At 39.1% G+C, this 19,594-nt stretch overlaps 2 protein-coding genes across 3 annotated transcripts; both read right to left on the reverse strand.

The window, feature by feature from the left end:
* Positions 1-11: 11 nt before the first annotated feature.
* Positions 12-11,039, reverse strand: LOC307264677 (uncharacterized protein). 2 transcript variants are annotated; one of them, XM_080046140.1, is made up of 13 exons: positions 10,735-11,039; positions 10,206-10,274; positions 8,546-8,570; positions 4,074-4,160; positions 3,839-3,978; positions 3,623-3,742; positions 3,456-3,501; positions 1,949-2,918; positions 1,671-1,791; positions 1,503-1,568; positions 1,301-1,402; positions 976-1,189; positions 12-393 (listed from the first exon to the last, which is right to left on the reverse strand). In XM_080046140.1, the coding sequence occupies exons 1-13, from the start codon at positions 10,786-10,788 to the stop codon at positions 134-136; spliced, it is 2,274 nt and encodes a 757-aa protein (XP_079902266.1). In that variant the 5' UTR covers positions 10,789-11,039; the 3' UTR covers positions 12-133. The 2 variants fall into 2 exon arrangements, with proteins under 2 accessions (XP_079902266.1, XP_079902267.1); XM_080046141.1 differs by lacking the exon at positions 8,546-8,570 and having other exon boundaries at positions 10,735-10,793.
* A 273-nt stretch (positions 11,040-11,312) lies between these two features.
* Positions 11,313-19,505, reverse strand: LOC307264278 (regulation of nuclear pre-mRNA domain-containing protein 1A-like). Its single transcript, XM_080045656.1, has 7 exons — positions 19,129-19,505; positions 16,722-16,851; positions 16,379-16,485; positions 15,908-16,002; positions 15,522-15,648; positions 14,676-14,851; positions 11,313-13,031 (listed from the first exon to the last, which is right to left on the reverse strand). Exons 1-7 carry the CDS (start codon positions 19,277-19,279, stop codon positions 12,933-12,935), a joined length of 885 nt encoding a protein of 294 aa, XP_079901782.1. The 5' UTR covers positions 19,280-19,505; the 3' UTR covers positions 11,313-12,932.
* Between the last annotated feature and the right edge of the window lie 89 nt (positions 19,506-19,594).

The following is a 19,594-nucleotide window of genomic DNA, read 5'->3' on the forward strand; positions in this document are numbered from 1 at the left end:
ATGGAAATAAACAAAGGTTTTAATTTTTTTAAATGTATCAACAACAAAAAAAACATGTCAAATAATGTTTTATAAACTAAACTCTTCCTCAAAAGTATGGATATTCAGTTTACACGATTTGGGAAACTGACAATTATTTCCTTGACACAAGTTCCAGGAGGGTGGAGGTGATTTTGTCCAGTTTATTGGAGTATTGAGGGCCCCTGTCCATCATCCTGGGTCCTCGTTGCATGTGGAGGGGAGGTGTAGAAGAGTGTGAATCCAAAAAACCCTCAGCAGTAGATCGGTAGTCACGAGGGTGTATGGGTTCTTGAAATCTTTCAGGATAACGTACTGGCTCTTCTGGATGGATAGCATGTTGTGGTCGAGACATCTTTTGCAACCCAAAAGCCTCTGAAAAAACAAAAGGAAATAAAACTGACGATCTTGCCCACACAGTTATTACACAAATAAAAATTACCAAAAAAACAAATATGTGAGATTAAAATGTAAAAGTAGTCTAAGTTTTCACACAATTATAAACAGTACTTCCTTTATTTGCTTTTCATCAAGAATATTTTGTCAAATCTCACTGAGGTGAATGTCCTCTGACTGACCCCATATCATCTGTTATGCAGCATAACACACACACACACACACACACACACACACACACACACACACACACACACACACACACACACACACATATATACAGTGTTGTGCCTGAACGTGTTTAATGAACAATCGTTCATGAACTTATTCATACTGGGGGCGAACGTGAACTGAACGGACTGTTTTCTGCCTGATGAACGTTATTGTGAACGCGTTCATTCTGGCGTTTGTGAACGGCGCTCAGTTCGTTGTTCAAGAGTGCCAGATTTCCATAGAAAATCTCGCTAAAACACACAGTAAACAGGCCTTGATATCTAGCGGAAAACACCTAAGCTGGCAACACCATATATATACAATATAAAACAAAATTATACAATTTACCTTCATAGCGGCTTCTGCTTGACTGTCTTGGTTCTACTTGGGCCGGATGATGGTATTCTTGGAGCTGCTTGTCTTCCAAGTAGTGGCCTTGAGCTCGTCTAAGGTCTGAATCTTGTCTGTGTTGTAGTTTTGAGTCATACTGTTGTCTAATAGACAGCTCTGTGTGTGAGCTGTTGTAGTCAGTAGAGATAACTGCTCGACCGTGGCTGTTTTGCTACAACAATAAGAACACATGCTTCTTTATTGGCAGGTCTAACGTGTTACACAGAAGCAGAAAATGACATGTTCCATAAGAAAAATGTACACTGTGTGAGGTGATACTTACCCCAGATTTCTCAGATTTTTTGTTCTTGAATTCTTTCAGAAGGTGGCAAAGTTTGTTCTTCAGGAAGTCCGCCTCTTCTGCGTTCTCTATTTCAATGTTTTTCTAGTTGGAGCAAAGTGACAAGGAAAACAAACATAGTTAAGAAGTGCTACATAACACTTGGCTGCTATGTGTATCGCATATTATGAATTTGTGAATTTACCAGAATATCAAAAACATCCTCCGTCTCAGAGCCACCTCTTTTGTAGCTTTCAGTATGATGTGGGTTCTAAAAAAAATAAGCAGATTTGTCACCAATACAACAATAATACCATATTGACAATTAATTATTACTTATTATTATTCATAAGAAATAGCCAAATTAAAATACCTGTAATTGTATGTAGTGATCAGGATGTTGTGGTCCATGGATTTCAGGTTTCAATGGTGCACCGACAGGTCTAGGGTGACCGCCAAACTCTTGATTTTGGGTTACGTACTCTTCAGTGTACCTTAACGCAGAAATGTCCACAAACAGAATGTAATGTAAGATATAAACAAAAAGCAATCGGTCATAGAATAAAAATTGAAATTAAAACAGGTGTTAGCCAACCGGTTTTAATGGCCAGAATACTCTAGCGATTAATAACCCGGTACATTATCACTCACATCTCCTTGGTCGTTTCCACCTCCTCTGCAGTGGCATCTGTGAAGCGACTCTTTCTTCTTCTTTTACTGTGTTCCTCATCTTTAGCGGCACCTGTCAGAAAGCGCCTGAATGGCTCTGGGATGTCAGATATGGCCCTAGTAGCTTCCCCTTGTCTCTGCGAGATAGGGGGTCCTGTTCTGCTCATTCCAGGGTTGGAAACTTCTCCCTCTTGATGCTGCTCTCCCATTTCGTGCCAGTAATCTCTGATTGTATTAATCAAATGGTCACGCGACTGCTCCCTCTCCATAGGAGTGGGAAAGCTCCTCTTTTTGGCCTCTGGTTCACCTGATCCCTGCCTACCTGCTCTATTCACACCTTCCTGTCTACCAGATTCCCTTTCCAGAGACCATCGTTGGTTATGGTCTGCTGGGTTTGCCGGCTGTGAGGGCATGTACTCTGCAGCACGAACCTGCTTGCGTCTGACTTCCTCAGTGTAGAACTCCTTCAGATGATCTCTTTCTTGGTTGGGCCTTCTGATAGGAGGAGCCTCTACTGGGAAATACTCCACATTCTGAGCCTGGCCATAGGGAATCTCCTCCCTTGAATTGAACATGGGAGCACCATCAGGACCCAGTAGGGCTCTTCTAGGTTGATCTTCAACATATTCCTCTGTATAGTCCCTACGGTAATCTGGGTCAACAACCTCTCGTCTGTACATATCACTTTCTCTGTAATCTCCTCTCAGTAACTCCTCTTCTATGCGATTATGGCTGAATGTGTCCCCCCGTTGGGACATCGGTCTGTTTATGTTCCCTATGAAAGGATCTGCTGCGTGGACTGGGGGTGCATTTGGGTTTTCTGGTGGATACCGTCCTTGGTGAGAGAACTCATCCTGATAGCCCATGAGTTGTTTAAGGTGTGATGGCATATCGTGTTGGGTCAAACTCAGTGGGACATTTCTGTCCCGAATTTGAGTCCGCCTTGGGGGAACTAGGGAAACAGAGTAAACATATAGTAGTAAAATTTAACTGCAGTTTTTCTATTAATTGTTCCTCTACAGATGAAGTGGCCCTCAACCAAAAGCTGTGTGCAATGAATTTATCTGCAGGTAAAATAAGGCCTTCTAGTATTCTTGTGATTTACAGCAGAGGTCAGACAGTGTGGGGCACTAAATTAAATATTTATGTGGTTTGGTGAACATGTTCCAGGTATTTATCGGGAGGGCTAGAGCTTAAAATTGGTCAGGTGGATATATCAGTTGATAGTTGCCTATTGCAGATACATTAGTATAAGTGTAAATGATGTCCTACTCAGTATACACAGTCAAAATAGTGTAACAAATCTTATCAAAAGGTCAAGAATTACTGGCATTAATCATTAGTTAATTTTTTTTTAATAAATGTTAATAAAAATAACATTTACCAAAAAAAATTGCAATACCATCCTTGTTTTTACAAAAACAATGTCGTATGCATCATTAACTTATCCAATATCTATTACTACACAGAATTCACATTGTTAATGTACCTCTTGAGGTGTTGTACTTGCCCTCCATTGATTTTTTTAGCCTTTGCTGAAACACAAAAAAGGAAACACAATTGTTAGTTACTCTCTAAAAATGTTTGCCTTTTAAAATACATTTTATTGAATAATATTCAATATATCTTGTTACTGATATCTCTATGTTCCACCACCTGTGGCTTTCCTCGTCCATCTTGTCTCTCTATTATCTCTGCTCTGGCTCTTATGATCTTTCCTCCTTGGGTTAATATGGATTGTTTATCCCAGGTCACCAGATCTGGCCGCTTCAGTTCCTGCGTGATCACAAAGGTAAGATATTCTCACTTTATTTATGCCTTCTAAATTAAAAAGGCAAAGCAGACGCTCTGAAAATGTTGACAGTGCTTTACCACATATTTCTGTCGGTGTTTACGTCCAATCACATGGTGGACTGTTTCTGGTAGGTTTGCAGTCAGTTGACATAGCTTGCATGTGTACCTGGGGTATCCTTGTGGATCATTAGAAGGAACTTCTTCCAAATAATCCAAACCTAAGGAATAAAAGCAGAAACAATGTTTAAAAGGGATCAAATGAACATTGAAATAAACGGAAATTGTACAAAAGGTATTGTATCAAGGTATTCACCAATGATGGGCTCATTAATCTTCATGTAGTCCAGATAGTGTAGAATGCCCTCAAAAACAGGTAAGGGCTGTTGATAGACAGCAAGGCCTGTGAAATCCAAACTCTGTTAGTTAGCAAAGGACAACATCATCACATTTACTTTTTTTATTATAAAAGTATTCTATGTACAGTATCTGGTCCAACCTAAATGTTGAATGCGTTTTGCATGATGTTTAGCTTATATTATATGTCATTTGTCAGTGCAATGTTCCATTAACTTTGATGTAATTTGATTTGCTTTATGTATAGCTAAACCCTAGGATGGAAATCCAGACCAACATCTAGAAAGATGTAGGGTCTGGCCATGAGCAATATACCTTCCCAACTCAAGGGGTGGCACCAACTCCAGAGGTCTAGTTACATGTCGATGACACTTGTTGAGAACTACAGGTCCTTCTCATATAATTAGCATATTGTGATAAAGTTGATTATTTTCCATAATGTAATGATAATAATTGAACTTTCATATATTTTAGATTCATTGCACACCAACTGAAATATTTCAGGTCTTTTGTTGTTTTAATACTGATGATTTTGGCATACAGCTCATGAAAACCCCAAATTCCTATCTCAAAAAATTAGCATATCATGAAAAGGTACTCTAAACGAGCTCTTAACCTAATCATCTGAATCAACTAATTAACTCTAAACACCTGCAAAAGATTCCTGAGGCTTTTAAAAACTCCCAGCCTGGTTCATTACTCAAAACCGCAATCATGGGTAAGACTGCCGACCTGACTGCTGTCCAGAAGGCCATCATTGACACCCTCAAGCAAGAGGGTAAGACACAGAAAGAAATTTCTGAGCGAATAGGCTCAGAAATTTTCCCATATGTTCCCAGAGTGCTGTATCAAGGCACCTCAGTGGGAAGTCTGTGGGAAGGAAAAAGTGTGGCAGAAAACGCTGCACAACCAGAAGAGGTGACCGGACCCTTAGGAGGATTGTGGAGAAGGGCCGATTCCAGACCTTGGGGGACCTGCGGAAGCAGTGGACTGAGTCTGGAGTAGAAACATCCAGAGCCACCGTGCACAGGCGTGTGCAGGAAATGGGCTACAGGTGCCGCATTCCCCAGGTCAAGCCACTTTTGAACCAGAAACAGCGGCAGAAGCGCCTGACCTGGGCTACAGAGAAGCAGCACTGGACTGTTTCTCAGTGGTCCAAAGTCCTTTTTTCGGATGAAAGCAAATTTTGCATGTCATTCGGAAATCAAGGTGCCAGAGTCTGGAGGAAGACTGGGGAGAAGGAAATGCCAAAATGCCTGAAGTCCAGTGTCAAGTACCCACAGTCAGTGATGGTCTGGGGTGCCATGTCAGCTGCTGGTGTTGGTTCACTGTGTTTTATCAAAGGCAGAGTCAATGCAGCTAGCTATCAGGAGATTTTGGAGCACTTCATGCTTCCATCTGCTGAAAAGCTTTATGGAGATGAAGATTTCATTTTTCAACAAGACCTTGCACCTGCTCACAGTGCCAAAACCACTGGTAAATGGTTTACTGACCATGGTATTACTGTGCTCAATTGGCCTGCCAACTCTCCTGACCTGAACCCCATAGAGAATCTGTGGGATATTGTGAAGAGAAGGTTGAGAGACACCAGACCCAACACTGTGGATGAGCTTAAGGCCGCTATCGAAGCACCCTGGGCCTCCATAACACCTCAGCAGTGCCACAGGCTGATTGCCTCCATGCCACGCCGCATTGAAGCAGTCATTTCTGCGAAAGGATTCCCGACAAAGTATTGAGTGCATAACTGCACATAATTATTTGAAGGTTGACTTTTTTGTATTAAAAACACTTTTCTTTTATTGGTCGGATGAAATATGCACATTTTTTGAGATAGGGATTTTTGGTTTTTCTTTACTTTTTTGCCAAAATCATCAATATTAAAACAATAAAAGGCTTGAACTACTTCAGTTGTGTGTAATGAATCTAAAATATATGAAAGTCTAATGTTTATCAGTACATTACAGAAAATATTGAACTTTATCACAATATGCTAATTATATGAGAAGGACCTGTAAGTGGTGTAAGGTAATAAGTGAAGACTGTAGCTCTAGCTGCAGCCAAAAGTGTTTGATTCGCCAGTCCAAGTACATCAGAAATCCGACAACTGTAAATGAGCAACTGTATGTGTTTTAGATGATCTCCAGTCTTCAAATTCTGCTCTTCTTACATCAGCATGGAAACAAACATTGGTTGCTTTTACCCCATCTAATGATTCTTTGGAGTTGCTTCGCAAATGTCTTCAGGTAACAGTGTTGCCATAGAGGATTTTATGGCAGTGTTTCCTAAAACCTCTCCTGGAGTGCCACTTGTTTGGCATGTTTTAGATCTCTGCACCATCACAGCTGATTAAAATCATCAAGGAGTTATAACTCATGAAGCTGCTTGATAACAAGCTAATCATTCGAATCTGCTGTGTTGGAGCAGGGAGCTATCTAAAATGTGCACAAAAAGTCCTCCGGCAGGGGTTTGGGAAACTTTTTTTTTTAATGGTACACAAACACATTCCTTGCAAGAGAAATAAATGCCTGGTTAGGCATTATGGCCCTAGCCTCCTTTGACATCCATCTAATGACAAAAGCAGATATACGCTGTAGTTGCCAACAGTTTAGGGAAAAGGATTCTTCCACTATCTGAAAAGAATTCCACTAAAAAGTCACAAAAATGTGTGTTTACTTCAAGTGTGAGCTTGCCACAGCTCTTTCATACGTTTAAACAGAGGTCCACCTTCTGAATTTGAACATACACCACATTGTTCAACAGTTAAAACAGGAACATTCTTTTCTGTACACCAGCACACATGCACAGAGTTTTTTCCTATTCCATTTTGAAAAAAGGGAAACATTTATTTTCCCTAGTCTGTCTTAAAAACCACATCCCAACATGGAGTTGGATCAAAAAATCTTGCTTGCTTGATTTGCAGGGCTGCGCAGCTCATTGTTGACATTTGTTGTGTGCATGGGCTTCTCTGCGACGTACTATTTTCTCAGAACACTCTTTCCTGCATTGAACCACAGAGATGTTTGTGCACTTGATGAAGTTCCAGCATCAAAACTAATTATATAACCTCCAATCTTTACAAAAGTAAGCGTGGTGTCTGCATGGGACATTCCACCCTATTTTGTGATAGTGTCACCGATTTGAATAATGGGTGAATGAGTAACATTTATTAAAAATATAAAGTGTCAACTCAAAGAACACCAGTCAAGGGCACACTCTCAACTAGTGTTCAACACTAGGTCTTACATTCAACAATGTAAGCAATCTCAAAGCCATCCAGACCCAAAACAGTCAAACCTGTCTACACAGTTGAAGAAACCTCCAGTAGTAACATGGATCCAGTCCAGATGGGAGCGCTATAATCGTTCCCCAGTTGGTAAACCCGAGCCTTTCGAATTCAGGTCATTTTGTAATACTCAATCAGTGACTCGTCAAACTAGTAAACGTGACACAAACATTTTAAAGAAGCCCAATGCACATTATGGAATTAAAGTTAAGATAAAAGTGAAGATTAAAAACTGACTTTGTGCAGCACACAAAGACACTTTCCAGTTTAGTTAAACTGCCAAGAGCAATATTGAAACTGGCCATGACAAAGTGCAGCCAGTCCTCCACCATTAATAAGATAAGATTATAACAGGCCATTGTTGTTGACCTCTGAACTAATGATCAGCTCCAGATAGTTGCACTCTGGCTAACATTGATCAGTTCAATACCAGAATGATTTGCCAGTTCTGGCACTTCATTAATAACAAGATCTGCATTAGTCTGGAAATCAGACATGTTGTTTTTATGCAGCAGTTCAGTCGTTTCTGCTACCTTAGACACTGTCAAACATACAATGCAAAGCATGTATGTGGACAAACAAGCATTTCACCTATGCAACATCTCTTTCCAAAACTATTGACAACAATTTGCTGCTTCAGTAGCCTTCACTCTTCCAAGAAGCCTTAATGCAGGCACAAGAGTCTCAGTGAGGTCGGTGCTGCCGTTAGGCAATAAGGCATGGCCTGTAGTTCCCATTCATTTCAAATGTGCAGAGTGGAGTGAAGTCAGGTCTTGTTGCAGGTAAGACAAGATTTTCCGTAATTGGATCAAGATATGTACACACATCTTTGGCCATACAGCCTTAAGATCAAGATGATAATTTCAAGATTCCATATGATAATCTAGAAAGTGTTGGCAGTTTTTTTATATAGTTCAATTCAGTCCAAATGATGACACTTCCGTTGATTTGAGTTCATGACCGTTCTTAGAAGACCGCAACCATTGCTTGACCTAGACGCAAAATGCTGTCTATCGAAACCAGGCAACAGATTAAAGTGAACTCTGTTACGTTTGTGTGTGGAAATATTTACCTACCAGAATAGACAGCAAATATAAACAAGGCCAGACAAGAACACAATGACAAGGCTGAAAATGAAGTCTACTTACCCTCTGCTACTAAGGCATCCTCTTTCTGCCAGGAATGAAAGGAGAGCAATAAATGATTAAGTCAATCAGTGCTGGTTAAACAGGACACTGGTTAGAGTTTACCAACTGCTACAAACAGAGAAAGGATTACATTATTTTAACATTTTTTAACACACAATGGTGAACCAAGACCACAGCTCACTTGAGGTGCAGTAAAGGTACACGTCTTCATTGTTTTTTTTGTTTGATTGTGAATGCAAAGTCAATAGAAGTGTGTCCCCCCACATGTGGGTGTTTTTCAAATAAAGTTTTTAAAACATGACTGCATATATTAAGATACCTTATTTGTAGGTTTTATTAAGTCTTAAAGATCAAAATCAGCAGAGCAGCCCAGATGTCTATCTCAACTTCCTTCAGCCTCCGCTGGGGGATCCCCAGGCGTTCCCAGGCCGGCAGAGAGATATAATCTCCCCAGCATGTCCTATCTGTAGGCACTAGGCAGGGAACCAGTATCCACTTTTCTTGTGGCTCGAGGACATCCTCCATAGGAGGACATCCTCCATAGGAAACTGACTATTAAGGACCTATAAAAGTAAATTAGTATCCAAGATACTTATGGTTGTCATTGACAAAACCACGACCATCATTCCAGCAGTATGGCATGAGAAAGAACCAAAGCTCTGAATTTTGATGCTGTTTTTGTTGCCTTGAATTTAAACACTTGGACTGATTTGGCCCAAGAAAAATGCAAGCTCAGCTATGGTTGACAGCCTCCAGGAAACAAATGGCTGCTTCGGAATTGAAAAGAGACTTTTAGTGATGAATAACAGTTACGTATATGTTTTGTTTTTCCAAAAACACAAAGCCTGCTGTTCTTGCAAACATGTCCATAACAATTGGCCACATGTGAAGATGATGATGACGGGAGACAGCATGTAAAGATCAATTCGTATAGTGTTCTGAACCTAAATGTGTCAACATGGTGCCACAAACTTACTGCAAGGTGCACTCTACAAAGACACAGTGCTCCTCCAAATCGACCAGGGCTTCACAAGGGTCAAAGACAAAATGTTGGTTGGCATTTCTATATTCTTTGGTTGCTTGTTGTTGCTCAAGAAGTGATTGAACACGTACAGTTATTCAGATGGGTAGCCAGGATGGAAAATGTAGGGCACATATGAACAAACTTCCAATCTGCACAGAAGTTCCTCTTCAAGTCCGTCCCAGAAGAATACAATGCAAAGGTACCTTGGCTGTTGCCGTCTCTGATGCTGGTATTTACTAAACCACCGCTTTATGTAACTCCAGCATACCAAGATGTATGAGAGTCTGGCTGGCAGGACAGAAGTAAGTAAGGTCACAGGACATGTAGGCAGGCTTTGCAACAGAAATTAAACCTTAGAGATGTCCCGGTATGTTGCAAACATTTTGGAAAGATAGTGAAATATCACTTTTGGATGCTCCATGTTTCCTGCTTAAAGTTTTTTCTTGAACCTGTTGAAGACCTGTGACTGAATGAAAAGAAAAATCAGCAGGTTAATGTAACAAAACTAGTCAATGTGAAGAGCTCATTGACCACTGAATAATAAGTCTATCACTGGGTGTTACTATTAGCTATGACAGCATTCAGCAGTTTTCACATACTGTGTAGTTTTCAGAACCAGTAAATGGTGAGGTGTACCTTTAAATGTCCCGGTGTAGTCAGGTGTATCTTATACAAGGTTTCACCCCTGATGGATTTATTACAGATCTGGATCAAAAGACAAAGCACAAATCTATTAGTCTCATAGCTACATATGGCATAAGTTACCACTTTGTTGGGTAAACAAAGCTAGGCCATAGGGGTACTATAACATATTACTACCATTTTATTATAAAGAACTTATCAAACAGCATCCCAAACTACAGCCTCCAATTTACCAATAGGTTGAATCAATACTGTATGTTACACTGTTTCAACACACTACACTGATAAGCTGTTATACAGGGCTCCTACAGCTTAAAAGAACAGTTAGATTTAATCATTTTCAATGCCACTTGGACTGAAAGAATCATTTTACAAAAGACAAAACTGTTGACATTCTTTATGTTATTTGGTATTTTGTATTATTTTTGCTTAGGTAATTCAAAATACACAAGTAAGAAACAACATGTATGAGAATGTGTCAGTCATCAGTACCTAAGTGAATGGTTAACGTTAGCTATCTTACCCCGCATTCAATGAATTCATTCTCTTCTTCGTACGGTGTTTCGAAATTGTCCATTGTTGGGTGTTACGACTTGCTTTGATTACAATAAGCCAGTATAATAATAGTAATAACCGCCAATAGCTTAGCTTAGCACGCGTTTAACCAGTTGGCTTGACCTAGCGCGTTAATGGCAAAACCTTTGTATAGAACGCGGTTAGCAAATCATTTGCGACAACTTTCTACGAATAAGCTTAAATTTGGTTTATATTGCATATGTTGTATTGCCTTTAGCTACTCCTTTTCTTTTTTGCCTTTAGCTAATTCTGTTTACACTATGGCCAAAATGACGACAAGGATTTTTTCTTGAACTTCCTGTGTGTTTGTGCAGTTCGCCCTAGAACCTCACATGAGCGGCGTCTCTGAAGTTTATAGGTCCATGCTCTGAAGCAGTGCCAGTCTCTTACGGTTGAGACGATCACGGTATCGGAAACGAGCGCACCCCAAAGAAAAAGGTCGATGGAGGTCTGTTTACGTCCCCTTATGGTCAGGACCTTAATTGCATTCAACATTCAAAGACAGTGCAGACAGGAGTGCAAATATGTGTTCATTAATTGTCTGTTTATTTGGTTCGAAGAAGAATTTGCTTTCTATGTAGGACTACGAAAAAAAAAAACAGTTGAAGTCTGGCTTTGGCACCAGGGCACCTTTCTAGCTGTGAGGCATGTGCACAGCCTTCAGATGACTTAAAGGTGCACTATGTAGCATAACTTTGGGTGTGTCAGAGATGTTAACCTTTTCTAAGGTATATTCTTAAAACTGAATAAACTTAATTTACTCAGATGCAAATTTGACCCCCTGAACACTGTTTAAAGTTAGAAAGCTACCTGAAAAGTTACTATTTCACTGTTGTTGTTAATGGCAGCAGGGCCCACTGTTTTGTTTACAAGGATTTTCTAGTCTTACGTTTGGTTCCAGGTGTCTCAAAATAATTTCGTTTTGATGTATGATTATACAATTATTCATACGATACGAGTTAGGCCACATGTAGAGAAAATATGTTTAGTAAACTAACTGCAGGCTACTCATATGTAAACAAAATACCCTCCCCTGAAACTGCACAGTGCACCTTTAAGGGTAACTCTATATTAAACTAAACAACACAACGGTTTCTTTTCACTCGTGATTTCAGAACAGTGGAGGTCTGAGCGTCGATGAAGACGTCAGTGTACAATGGGTAACACTTTACAATAAGGTACACAAAAAAAGAGTAGTTACCCTTTTAAAAATGTTAGTTTACCTTTTAAAAAGGGTAGTTTACCTTTTCAAAAGGTTAGTTTACCTTTTAAAAAGGGTAGTTTACCTTTCAAAAAAGGTAGTTTACCTTTTTAAAAGGTAAACTAACCTTTTGAAAAGGTAAACTAACCTTTTTAAAAGGGTACTTTTTTTTGTGTACCTTATTGTAAAGGGTTACCGTACAATGTATGTACCTCAGGCAGTTGTCTGAATGACCGTTTGGCAGGCCATGTTGACATGGATACCAATCAGAAGCACTTACAGGTATAACTCCCATCATATGTACATGCAAATATGAGTGTGTACACCAACCAATGGTTTACACACCCTTTTTCACAATGAGGCTTTAAAATAAATGGTAATTACATATAATGATTTGCTTTCAGGGACATGGCTTACTACTCAGCTTCAGAAAACCTTTTCCTAATGATTTCACAAGTGTACCATTCTCTTCAGTCCATTAACCCACACTGCATTAAAACAATGATCAAAATTGAACTGATCTACAACCAAGTGTCAGATAGATGCATTTACAAATACAGTAAAAAATAAAGGTATGACAGCAATCCAAAACAAATCCTGAAATTATTCTGATCACACAAAGGAGACACATTCTGGTGCATTATCTTAAGTCACTTTCAATACAAAAATATCACACCAGCGTCATCCATTCCACCTTAAAACTGTAGAAGTTAGATGGGCAGAGGCCAAAGAAGGAGAAGCCTGCGTCTGATGAATAGCAAACCTTAATTCGCAATGTACTGATAACGTACAGCACAAAGAGATGTACACTGACACACAAAAAAACAAGACAGTTCTGTTAATAAAAGCCATGTGAATAAATAATCTCTTTCCAAAATCATATCGAGGATCAAAGTGAGATGTTTCAGTAGCAGGAGGGTCAGGATGAGGAGGAGAAACTTTAATCATTTTGAAGAGTTGTAGAGACCTCCTGGAAGATTGTTCAGACGCGAACGCAGCTCCTTCCGGACCTGGGTCACCCTCGCCAGTTTGCGCTTGTATTCCTGAAAAGGTCCACAGCAGAAAAAAGTCCATCAGAGTCCAAAGACCTTATAGTTTAAATGATTTAAACTGTGATATTTGGATTTTCAACTGTAATTCTGGCAGCACAATTTGTGGCAAGTACAGTTGTAAGTAAGGTAACAAGAAATATGACCCAAGGATATGAAACATATGTCACTACTATGATAACTTTGTATTTAATTGTAAATTAGATAATGTGGTGTGTGTGTGTGTGTGTTCAAAATGTTTAATTACTTCCATTAAATATGTTGTGTTGTCCCTAACATTTAGTTTCATGTGACTCAAGTTTTTTTGTTCGTTCAATTGGCAACCCATTTAACTGTCGTATTTAAAACACATGAATTTTCATGACTAACCTGTTTCACGGTTTACTCTCACTTCTATCCGTGGAACACATGAAAGGTGTAGAAATAAAAATACCTCTCCTCAAATGTAAGATTTAAGCAAAAAGGATTCTTAGTAATAAAGGAAATCAAGCAAACTGCAGTGAAATCTGTTGTGTTTTATGCTCTTTTATATACAGTCTATAGTTTTATACGATTGGAGTATACAAAATGTTCCCTGACTCACAGCTGAATGTCAGCTAGTAGAGTGGAGTATCTCTAAAATGTTTCACGTGTGCTCGGGCTTTGTTGTATTGTATTGTGTATTATATTGCATGTTTGGCAAACAGCTGATGCATGTAGTTGTGTTGTGCAAGAAGAATACATCTCCTCAGGTCAACAGGAAGATTTAAAATCAGTATGAATCATAAACTTCCAACTATATCCTACCAAGTTATGAATACTGAACAAAATTCTATCAATGAGTGAAATAATCTATAACCGGACTCTTAAAGCCTCTTCTCTATGGTTTGACGTGTAGACATTTTTTTGTCTTCTTCTTTGAAAATTAGACCATTTGTACTGGATTTGGCCTAATTCAACTTTGGTTGTGTTTTTAGTGTGAAATGTGTCAATACCATGAAAAAAGGGCTAATTCTGGACCATGTTTGAAATTGAAATTTGTTACAATGCATGTACCACAAGAGGCTGCTAGTTACAGCCAAATAAAATCACTCAGAAAATCAGTTTTGTTTTTTATTTTCAATGTTTTCTTTATTACAGAATACAAATATGAATTGCGCTTTCCTCTTGGTATCCTGTGGATAAAGGCTGAACAATTATTGTCACCAAATATAGAAGGATGGCGATGAGAAAACAAGAAACTCTATAGTGAAGTTTTTCAAGCTGAATCATTTTGGTCGATACTTACCTTGTGGGAAGTAAATACACAAAGAGCTAAGATTAAGCTGAGTAAAATGAACAAAGGCTAAAATAACATGTATTTGCCAGGGAAAAGAGAAATTCATGCTTGGATTTCAAGTGTGTATCTAATCAGGAATCTTCCCTCTGTTTGTAATGCCAGCAGGCTTAACACTCAAATTCAAATCTACGGTCTAAGTGCATCATGCTGAAATACCATGAAAAAACATGTTAGTTCAAAACGTTGACAAAGAAGAAGTGTGAGCACACAGCTACACTGAGATGAAAATCAGGATCGACAATGACTCAAAGGTGGGATAGACAAGGCACACACACACAGATAAACAGTAATTAAAAAATGAAAAATAGTAATTTACGCACTTCGAGTTTCTGCTCGTTCTGGGCCAGGCCATCCTTCTGGCTTTGCAGGAACACTGTTAGTGTGCGCGTGAGCTGCCTTCTATCATCAATCTCAGCTGCCAAGCGGCCACTGTAGTCGGCTAGCAACATGCAGGCCTCCTCCACCAGCCGAGAGAGGCGCTCCCCTGACTCTTTATCTACAGCACAGAGAGCACACAGAGAGCAGGGCACAATGCTTAAACATTACTAGTCCAAATGGTTCAGCTAGATATCATTCAGTCCTCCATCAACACAGGTACAATGTCAATAGCTACAATACAATCACTGGCAGATAAAACACGATTTTCATGTGGTAGATGGAGGTAATTTTACTCCTTTGTAGCTCTGTAACTATGGTGTCCTGCTCAAGGGCCCTCCTGTTTGTTTGTAGTGTTTAGTCTCTTGAGTTTTAAAGTGATAGATAGGGCGCAATGAAATGTAGCTTTTAAATGTATAGTATGTCAAAGTGGTTAAATTAAGTTTTGAGAAAATACGTTTATATGTATGTGGGTATTTTTGGGGTGGGAACACTATTGCTTGACGTTTGTGGGTTAAGTTGAGTAATGGCTGGGGAAGTGCAAAAGGGGGAGAAAATGTTAAATAAATTACCGCTTCACTTTATTATATTGTTTAAATCATGGCATAGTATTTGTTGCCGCATAAATGGGTTAGGGTTACCCAGCTCTATATCAATAGCAGTTTCTCTACTCAGTAACCCACCCTGATAGCAATGAAGACAATTACTTGATTAACCGATAAGTACGTGTGTTAATGAGCGGTGAACAGTATACATACAGTATACAATAGGTGTGCTGCCCTGCCTCCTACCTGTGATCCTTTGAAGCAGTGACGTGTCTTGCACCTCAGCAGGGAGGGAGGAGATGCGCTGACGCAGCACTGAGTCGCCGGAGGCTGCATTTTCAAGGTCCTGCAGAGCTCGGATTAACTCGGCTGTCTGAGGTACAGAAAGGATAATAAGCAGGCAAATGGACGAGAAAGAGTAAATAAGGTACAGTAGATGTGTGGCAAACATAAACGTGAGTCAAATATGAACAATACCCAAAAAGCAGTAGAGAAAGGATGCACTGCGATACCAATCTATCCAGAGGCAGCTGTATCAACACTTAAAAGTATCAATACATTCTCTGTAGTAAAGAGTACAATTTTGTTAACACACTCTGTTAATTGCTACACTGTGTGTCTTGGCCAAGTACCTGCGGGGGTTCGGCTGGGGAGCTCTGGGACGCAAAATCCTCATCCTCCGGTTGGATCTCCTCGTAAGACCTCTTCTTAGCCTTCTTTTCGCCATCTATAGGTTACAAGAAAAGACAAAAACAAAATACCACACATAAGAAAATACTGTTTTTTAGCTCAAAGGAAATGGAGCGCATTTTATTGAATAACAACGTTACAGCATTCAATTCATTGTCCTGCCATGAAGCTGATCAGCTTTACAGTATGAGGATAATTGAAACTGAAATGGTTGCGATTAAAATTTGTCCCATCCTATTTTTTTAATAATAATAGCTATATGTTGTCATACAAAACAGAATAAAAAAAAGCAGAATTTAAATCTGCAAAGAGTCAGCATGAGCAATGACATTAGATATTGTTTTGTATCATTTTGTAGACACGGCTGAGATTGAACAATACTCTACAATAGGTTTCATGTTGTGTGAACTTACACAGGACTTGCGAGAGCTGATCAAGCAGGTTGTTTTCATACACAGCTCTCTCCTGCCAGATGGACAAAACACGACCTAACTGTTTCTTACAGCCTTCTTCTCCATCTCTGGAATCAAAAATCACAAAAACATAGGAGTCAGAGGGACCTTTAACAACATGAAATGCAGCTGATGTTAGTGCTGGAACATTATTTCAATGTGAAAACATATGAACATGTTTACTTACATCCTATCCACTAATCCAAATGATGTAAATACCATTTTAAGCTGCAACACCGCGTTTGTGTAAATACTTTAGCAACTGACAAACAATAAACAATGTATCTGTAATATAAAATCTGACCTGGAAACATGCTTGAATGCATCAACGATCACCGGTGAAAAGTCCTGGGTGAATTCCGGTCCTTTCTTTTTGCTGTTCTGAATGACGTCATTGGCCAAGTAAAGGAAGGTGAGCTTGCGTGACACCGGAGCTGCATGCATTAAAATGTGCAGACACACACAATTAGATTACAGATAGGCTTTTGGCTGGACTGAACTTTAAGATGAGCAACACAGACAGTGGTACCTGGTACAATGCATTTTAATAGGAACGATCCATTAACATACTAATCCTAAATATTGGTGATTTAATCCTAAACTGAGACACGGTTACAAGTAGAAAAACAATTCAAATAAATACATTCATATCATTTAACCAAATCAAACATATCATCTTAAATCTGCCAAACTCTACCTGTAACGGTTTTAATTAGGCTATATTTTACTTTCACTCGTTTCATTGTATTTTCCAGCCATTCTACATGTCTGTCTAAATGTTTTTTTTCTCTTCTCATTATCAGTTGTTGTATATTTGATATAAATGGATTGTATATTGTGTATGTATTGTTGTTTTTGCTTTGCATTTGTTTGACTCTACATCGTTGAAAATCAGGGTCACCCCTCAACTGATCCTTCGAGTATAAATAAAGGTTAAATGAAAAAATTAAATGAAATGTCTGCTGTTGTTTTGAGACAGGTCCCAGTCAACACTGATCTAAGTTTAAAACTTAGATCACTTAGAAATGTGCCATGACTATCCCCTACTGCTATTAATGCTGCACAGTCCTTTTGGCCCACAGACACCCTTCTAAAATACTCCCTTGAGATATAATTAGGTTGTTGACTAAGGAACAGTGTGTCAGTAGTAGCTATATTTAGTATATAGTAGCTATAACTGTAGCAATACCTGGCATCTACTTAATGCATGCATACACAAAAAATAAATGTTACAAATTCATTCATTCAACACATTCCTTATCCTTTATAGCGGTGAAGGATTCTTTTAAATTGTGTGACATGTGCCTTCCTAACCTATAATGAATACTGTGACAATAAGCAAAATATAAAAAAATATTGAATCTACACTACAGTATGTTCATTATTCAATGTCTGATCTAAAAAGATATACTGTATGTTGTTGTGATGATGTTGCCCATTTATAATTAAACAAAATGATGATAAGTTTAAGATTCAAAGCCTGTGTCAATGTATCAATCACAATACCTCTAAAGTACATAATGGTAAAGTTTATATAATTTATTTAGCCTTCCAGCCTACTAAATCTTATAAGCATGAGTATCAATGGAAGTTATTGATAATTGGCCGTTCGCACCTAAATCAGATGATCAGTGCTCATTAACAAAATACTTTTAAAAGTATGATGGAGAAAAGTGTTTATGCCAGATTAAATGTTACCTGCAAAAATTAGACTTCTTTGGAAACTTCTTTCTTTCTCATGGCAAACGTGAGAGCAAATAGCTGCTTATTACGTTACTATATCAAATAGGAAGCAACGTTATCAATAATTTTCTATTGAATGTAAATCCAGTATTTACTCTCTTTTTAGCTCTGTTTTTGGTCTTTACCAGCTCCTGGGGGAAATATCTGGCTCTCTGTATGGGTTTATCAACTGGAGGAAGCTTTCACATTGTTTAGTTATTTTTACAGTCATTTCAGTTTGTGTTTTGTTTTGTAAAATAAAATAGAGTGTGTGGCCTCAGCTTTAGCTTTATTGATTTTGTTGGCCACATGGGGGCAGTTTAACAAAATGTAAACATTGTAAAGATGTTATGGCAAACATATCAACTAAGGATTCCTTATTTACACATGTACCACAAATGTGGAAATCCATTCATATTCATTTGGAGTCGTGATTATTTACACCTGAATGCTTTCGTCTGTCATCTGTCTGAGAACTGGCGCTTGCATTCTGTGGTATCAATTTATTTGATTTGTTTGGGTGAAAATACCCACCTGTTGCTGCAGGTAGCTCATTCTGCAGTGAAGGGGTCAATAGGACCTTGATGCATAGAATGGCCTTGTACCAGGGCTTAGTGTCATGTTTACACAGGCTAACATCAATGTAAATGTAAATTTACATTTTAACTGCATTGGTCTATGGCTTACACATGAACAGCCTAACGTAAGATGATTAAGGAGGTTTAACGCTAATTTAACGTCAGTTAGCCAATGCTGGAGTGTCCAAATCTTTTCACATGATAACGTTACAGCTCGAAAGTTGGCTAGCATTAGCAGGTACTGAGCTAACGACGCGTTGTCTCATGTCGTTAGCTGGAATAGTTCAAAATATAGTGCAATGCTTTAGCCGGAGTTACCGAGCTCCTCACTTGTTTGTGACATTTAGAGGCGTGTTAGCGATCTTTACTACGGGGGAACAAGCTAGCTATAGCTCGTGTCAACAACCTTACCTTTTTTCAGCTCGTTGGACCAAACATTGACAATGGTCTTCGAGTGTTTTCTATGGTGAATGAGCCACAACGACAGCGTCTGCACACTTTGCTGCGAGTTGCTAAGCTCGGATAGTTTCTTTTCTAGAGCCGCTTCAGAGAAAGCTGACATCTTGGAGAGAAGGGGAGAGTACGAGACACGGGGAGAGGCAGCTTCACGGTTTCTCCCAGATGTCTCCTCTAACTTGCAGCAAGTTTGCCAGTCACTAGAGGAGTTTTAGCCATCCAAATTAAATCCCACACGCTACCTTTTACTATGTAAAGACTGGCTGTTTGTCCTAACTAGCTAACGATCTCCACTGAGTGGTACTGAGTGGTGTTGAGGGGTTGGCTGCTTATCTAGGGGCAAACCAAAGCAGCCTGCAAGAGGAGCTTCCGTACATGCAGTGCGCCAGCTATGTTGCGTTCATGGCAGACGGAAATTATA

Source organism: Ammodytes marinus (assembly GCF_949987685.1).
Source record: "Ammodytes marinus genome assembly, chromosome: 17".
Taxonomy (NCBI): Eukaryota; Metazoa; Chordata; class Actinopteri; order Uranoscopiformes; family Ammodytidae; genus Ammodytes; species Ammodytes marinus.

Bases quoted from the DNA above. Each gene is read 5' to 3' on its own strand.
- LOC307264278 (XM_080045656.1), bottom strand. From the start codon at position 19,279: ATGTCAGCTTTCTCTGAAGCGGCTCTAGAAAAGAAACTATCCGAGCTT. The intron at 16,486-16,721 runs GTCAGATTTTAT...TTTTGATTCCAG, and splicing joins GCATTCAAGCATGTTTCCAG to AGATGGAGAAGAAGGCTGTA. The intron at 15,649-15,907 runs GTACTTGGCCAA...TCTGTACCTCAG, and splicing joins CCCCAGCCGAACCCCCGCAG to ACAGCCGAGTTAATCCGAGC.
- LOC307264677 (XM_080046140.1), bottom strand. From the start codon at position 10,788: ATGGACAATTTCGAAACACCGTACGAAGAAGAGAATGAATTCATTGAA. The intron at 4,161-8,545 runs GTAAGTAGACTT...TGGATTTCACAG, and splicing joins GGATGCCTTAGTAGCAGAGG to GCCTTGCTGTCTATCAACAG. The intron at 2,919-3,455 runs GTACATTAACAA...CTGTTTCCCTAG, and splicing joins CAAGTACAACACCTCAAGAG to TTCCCCCAAGGCGGACTCAA.